The sequence below is a fragment of the Schistocerca nitens genome, chromosome 2, assembly GCF_023898315.1.
Source record: "Schistocerca nitens isolate TAMUIC-IGC-003100 chromosome 2, iqSchNite1.1, whole genome shotgun sequence".
Lineage (NCBI taxonomy): Eukaryota > Metazoa > Arthropoda > Insecta > Orthoptera > Acrididae > Schistocerca > Schistocerca nitens.
Window position 1 is genome coordinate 552,905,551 of NC_064615.1, and position 6,490 is coordinate 552,912,040.

The following is a 6,490-nucleotide window of genomic DNA, read 5'->3' on the forward strand; positions in this document are numbered from 1 at the left end:
CCTGAGTGTTCTAATTATCGCCCGATCAGATTACTGAGCCACGCAATGAAGATTTTTGAATGCATTCTCGACAGAAGGATTCGCGAAATAACTCAGATCACTAGGAACCAAGCCGGATTTGTGAAAAATTGTCACATAACAGACGCAATTCATGCTGCATGGCTGCTGGTTGAAAAATACCGCGAAAAGAACAAGGCACCGCACCTCGCTTTTCTAGACCCCAAAAAGGCTTTTGACTGGGTACCACATGACCTAATTTGGCTAGCACTTGGAGAACATGGCTGTCCAGAGTACCCTGTTTACTGGGTAGAGCTTCTGCATGTTGAACTGAGGAGTTACGACTAGGTGATTGCAAGAGCATCCAATGACTTTTGCATCACAGTAGGAGTCCACCATTGCTGTTCCTTCTTGTGATGGTCGCTGTCACATGAGACCGGCATTTGTAACTACCATGGATACTTCTTTACCCTGAATTTTATTATTATTACTGTTGTTATTATTATTAATGCGAGACACAACTTTGTAATCAATCGAAAGATGTAACAACTTCAAAAATGGTAAAAGCTCGTCTTATTATTATAGAAGTAGAGAGAGTAGGCCTAAAGGAAGCAAAAAAACTCTTCTAGAACATTTAAACGAAGATTTCCACTGTTGAAAGAACGAACTTTCGCGACATATTCATCATTCGTTGATGTGGAAGGTCCATCAGTTAAGACGTTTAACTCACTCACAATACTGCGTGCGTCTCATAAGGTTCTACCCGAGTGCCTGGCTAAGCAATCAGAACGTTTGTGCAAAAGTTTTGCCAGGTTTGTAGAAAAATTTCGCTCACACCCTCAGCCGTTCGGTTTGGTCGGTAACACGCGTCCGGCGCGCTGTATACTGCCTTTGCTCATGTGAGGATCTTTGTTTGGCAGACTCTGGGCAGGTGAGGCAAGTTCCGTGGAGGGGGCGGGGAGGGGTGGCGGGGGGGGGGGGGGCGAAAAGACGAAGCTGAGCAGTCGGCGTGAGCAGACTTGCAAGGGCCAATGTTCTTGTTTCTTTGGGAGGTGTGGCCAGTATTTCCGGCCCACGCAGTTTTCTAATGCACTGCTCAGAGCCAGCCTTGCAGGACGGAGCGATGTGGCTGTGCATCAGGCCTGCGCCTTCCTTCGGTACCTTGCTCGGGAACAGAGCCGCAAGATGGCTGCCACTTAATCCACGGTGAGCATCGTTTGTGAGAACTCTAGAAAAACCCGTCTCTGTCGTCGGTAGCCTGTTGTGTTAGAACACCTTGCTGCCTGCCTCCTTGCGTGGATTGAAATTAATCGTACGGGCGCACGGTGGTAGATTGGTTCTTTGCTAAACGAACCGCCAACATGTGCTCGGCACGCTCCCATAGAGCAGTTGGATAGGCTATTAGAGTTCGTTCCTCTTAAGAAAACTTTGGGCTCCCTGCTATAAGTTATGCCTGTGTCTTCTGGTTTGATTTTACGACTTAGCGAGCTGGGCTCTGCTGTAAGGGGGATTTTATCTTACAACCCTGTTGGATTAAAAAGAGGGGTCCATTCTCCCTTGTGGCAGATAGCCTATTTGTACTTAGTAGTATAACCGTGTTTTAAGGTGTCACAGCCACGTTGCAGAATGGCTAGTAGTAGATTCTGTTTAATGCTCCTAATCTTTTAACATCTGCTACGTTTCTGGTTGAATTGTTCCAACAGCTGTTTTCTAAAGATATCTGAAGTGCCTAAAATTTGTCTAGACTGTGCGATTAGCCTCGAATGTGCTTGGTGGCTTCTGGAGATTTTTTCCTGAAGGCTACCTGTACATTTGTTAAGGTTATTTTAATAATTTCTAGGATTAATGTTTTAACATTTTTTGTTTTTGCCGCTCCCGCATTTGTATTTGCCTTGAGTGTTGTATCCCTTAGGCGAGCCAAAGGCTTGTTTTTGTGTCCTTGCATAGTCTAAGAGAGCTTCGCTGAGTGTCGTAGTTACATCGCTACTTTATTTGTCTCGTTGGGGCCGGGGACTGGTGCCCGAGGTCTACGTCTGAATCTGCTGTGCTGTCTGTGGGCTTGCGCCACGATCCGACGTCGGCCTGACCAACTGGAATTTATTCGTGTTTGAATTCTTTCTTGTGACAAGAAAATTTTGAAACATGGTTAAAGATTAAAGGGAGGCTGTTAATGTTTCTTTTACATACAACTTTAAACAACATCTATGTGCAGTAATCGCTCCTGGATCTCTGATGATGGATAAATTCCGAAATGCGTCATATGAACGATAAAGTCACTCCTTGCCTGATGTCTGCCTTTTACTATTGCGAACCAGTCAGTCTGAATGAAGAACTGCTGATTGTTTTAATTTGAAGTTCGACAAAAAATAATAGATTTACAGTTTAAGGATTTCTTTCCCTTTGGTTGTACTGTGAAACCTTGCTTCTTGCGAAATTGTACGATTCTATGCCAACGGGAATCATCCTATAGCTTTTGATGAGTGAGATTGCGAGTGCTAAAATATGTAACATAAAAGGACGTATCTTCTGATTATATTGAATTAGGAGCTTCAATGTTTTACACCGCCAGGGAACCATAGACCTCAGTATGCGACGTAACTTTCAACCAGATACGTCTACCTGTTCCTGAGAAAAAGGGTTTTTAACAGTCGGACAGACAGACAATGTTATAAGGGAACCGTTCTTACCGACTGAGCTACGGAATCCTAAAAAGCACAGCTGGACAGGTCTCTTGAGAATGGAAAACAGATGGACTGTGGAAAAGGTTGTGCTCTGGAAACCACCTCGTTGGAGAAAAGGAAGATATTGGGGGATGACCTTGAATTCCTATATGAAGGAAAGAGAGTGCGCGATCTACCATGACAATGGTTGGTAACAACTTCTACTGCGCTACTAGCTTCTTCTATTACAAAACAAACCATTGCCATGAAAGTACTATGGACAAAATGGAAACTAGAGTTACGTACCCTTCTTTCGAATTTGTTTTCTTGCAAAGGGAGTATAAAGAGTCATATATGAAGGTACGTAACTAAAATGTAAAATGACAACACTTTACAAGTTTTTTTCCTTTATGACTTTTTGGCATGTCAACCTCTTTCTCTCCCATGATTCAGTGTAATTCAACGGCTCTTAATTTCCTCAAGATCATTGTGTACCAATGTGATTTTTTAAAATAATCTATTGTTCTTATATTCTGTACTTTATTGTCATTCAGCAAATTTAAAACATAATTAAAAATGGATCAAATGTTTTGCGATATGATTTGTCTGAAAGTAAGAAATGAAATAGATTAGAAAAGCATTTGGCGCACCTCATTTGCTCTACATGATTTCGAGCATCATCGAAAGGCGCGTCAAATCGTTCTCAGATCTGTTGTGTTTCTTACTTTAAGACAAATTATTTCAGAGAAGAGTTACAGGATTTTCTTAAATTCTTTTGTTTTCAAATTTTATTCTGAAAGCATGTTCTTATCGACACCTTATTTAATCTTAATAGCGGCTACTGTTGTCGAAAGGTACTGAAATTACTCTTTACTTCGAAGGAAACCATTTTGACAGTTAAATATCACACCATTGTTACTTTTTATCCACAATGTAGCTCGGCTTTGTAAATATAAACTTTTTCACACCTCATTTCTCTTCTTAGTGTCTGCTGTTCTCCAAATGTCCTAAATTTAATAGTTGATTCGAAGGAAACCATTTTAAAAAATCAAATATCTCATCAGTGTAACGTTTTGTACGTAAAATAGCTACGTCTTGAAGAGGAAATGTTTTGGCACCTCATTTGCCTTCCTGGCATCTTCTGTCCCTAATGTCTTAAATCTAGCACTCCATTTGAAGGAAGCGTTTTTTACAATTACTTAATATCACACCAATGTAATTCTTTATGCGCAGAACAGCTAGGCCTTGAAGACGTTAGCTTTTTGACACTTCATGAACATACGAATAACTAGCAGCAACTGTTTGTGATGCATTTCAACTTTCCCCAAATCACTAATTAAGCTTTTCTTAACTACTGTGGTTACTTTCAAGCAATTAAGTATTGTTTTGCAAAACTAGACCCGACGCTGGTCAATTTGATACCCCATTTGTCCCTCTCTTCGTTTGGCTGTGAGGATTCGGACAAAAACCCATTGTGTAATATCTAGAGAGCGTTGTTTCGCTCCGCTCAGACATTTGACCATCGATATATTCCATGAAGGCAGTTACAATGATAAATTTTACACAACAGATACATAAACTGCAACGATTTTGGAAAAGTAATTAAGGAAATTACTTCAAAGAAGTAACTTAAAGCAACTGCACTTAATTTTTAGCTATCACGTAAGGCAAGACGAGGATATCTACTCCAAAGCCGATGAAATCAAGAATAGGTTATAAGCAAGCCGTACAGTTCTTACACGAAGAGCTCGAGCAAGAGAAAGACTAATAGAGAAAATGGTAAAATCAAAAGGTCTATACGCTGTAGGTGTAGTATCAACTTGTACGCAGTCGCACAGCTGGAGCACCTGGTTCTTAAATGCTGCAAAAGTTGTAGGTTAGTTGAACCGTGCGGCCCTACATAGAGCTTTTGCGCCTACATCGAGCCAGTGGCCCCTTTCAGGGCCGAGCCCGCACGCTATTCGTTCGTTTCTTTCGTCAGTCGACTCGACTGAATAGAGTTATCGAGTAGCTGTACTTTCCTATGTAGCACGCGCGCCCGCCTTATCGTATTTTACACGTTTCTGTATGGACATAGATAGTTAACACATGCGATAAAAGTCGTGATCTCGATACTTTATTCCGTTTGGCATTTGTTCGAGAAAAGTCGCGAATATTCTACTCTTTTGTGATTAAAAAGAGACTAATGGGAGAGATTCTTCACTACAAGCAACCGAGCATAAACGCCCTTAATTATCGTGATTCTGTTATGCAAACGTTATTTGTTTGTCCTAGATCTGACTATCCTACTTTGCTGTACAAAATATTTGCTTGTCTACCTGCATCTATTGCTACAGTAGAAAGAAGTTTTTCAACATTATGGCGTACAAAGACATGGCTGAGGTGAATGAAGCAGGATCGGTTTAATGGCTTAGCTCTGTTGAACACTCACCCTGACATTGATTGTCCTATTGAAGATGTAATTAACCAATTTGCCAGGAAGAATAGGCGCATAGAATTCATCATTTAAGGAAGAGAGCCACAATTGTAACTTTTTTATATCATAAGTTGGCGTTGTCTTGTACATGTGTATAATCAGTTTAAATAAAACTTTCTTAAACCTTGCATTTGACTTGATTATTTTTTATTACAGTAAAAGTAAAGATAGTTCAAGGTATGTTTAGCGCCCCCTCCTTGAGGTTTCTCTTTATCCGCCACTGCATCAAGCACAAATTGTGGAGAATGGTTTTGTGATAACGCTGTTGTGTGTATTACCAACTACATCGTGAAAAACTGCCGGAAAAGAAGACTTTTGCAGGAGAGGAAGAGAGTAGCATGCAATTTATGTAGCTGACAGGTCAGGCAGTTCGCTGATCCGAGCTCAGGAAAATCTTCATATGTGTCTACACATGCATGTGTCTACTTTGTGTAAAACATCAATGTAAATATCTACTTCTGTAACTAACACCGTTTGTAGTTGTGCCGCAAACGACAGTAATAACAATAAAATTAAGATATTTATCTATTATTTAGAAAATAGTCTGTAGCAACAGCAGAATTTCGACCTTTTAATTGAACAACCCATAGCTTTGAGTTATAGTTGAGCATCTAATACAAATTAAACTCAGAAAGAGGAGAGCCTTATAAAGATTTGTTTACTTACTTCGCAGAGCCCAGTCGGGAGGTGTGATTTTGTTGAGGAGATTGTCCAGATAGAACAGGAAATCGCTTCTGCATTGCTCTGAAATGACATTGCTGGCCCTGGAGAAGTTTCTATAATACTGGGAGAAGGTTCCATGACCAAAAAGGTCTATGTTCACGAATGCGTTTACACTGTTCGTTGCGCACAACGCAACAGACACCAGCACAATCGAAATCAGTGTCCGTGAAAATGACATAATGGCCTGGTCGTCACACGCCACCAACCGAACTAACGGCACTGATATCAAAACGGAATGTCTCAAATTGAAACTGTTTGCGTGTTCCAGGTAGCCAGAGTGCTGGGATGCCGATAAGCCTATCGTTGAGATGGTTATCAATAGTTACGTGAATCACCAATGAAGCACGAGGCGATTAGAGAAGTGCCCATATGGCAGTCTATAAAACTCGCTTGTGAAAAGGTGAGAAGAGGAAATTAGGAAACTAGACGGCCAAATGCAGAGAGACGGATTAAGAGGGGGATGTTTGTCGTATTGATCTACAAAAACTGACGAAGACAACCTAAATGCAGCAGGGACTACCGGAGTTCGTAGCTTTAATGATTGGGCAACAATAAGAAAATGAAATACGCGTCGCCGGCCGAAGTGGCCGTGCGGTTAAAGGCGCTGCAGTCTGGAACCGCAAGACCGCTACGG

General features: G+C 41.2%; 1 protein-coding gene across 1 annotated transcript in view; it reads right to left on the reverse strand.

Moving 5' to 3' along the window:
- Window positions 1-6,084, reverse strand: part of LOC126236574 (nose resistant to fluoxetine protein 6-like) — a 259,898-nt gene extending 253,814 nt beyond the window's left edge. The window contains exon 1 of the mRNA XM_049945986.1: window positions 5,800-6,084. Within this exon, the coding sequence (XP_049801943.1) occupies window positions 5,800-6,034 (235 nt within the window). The 5' untranslated portion in view covers window positions 6,035-6,084. The remainder of the gene's footprint in view (window positions 1-5,799) is intronic.
- Between the last annotated feature and the right edge of the window lie 406 nt (window positions 6,085-6,490).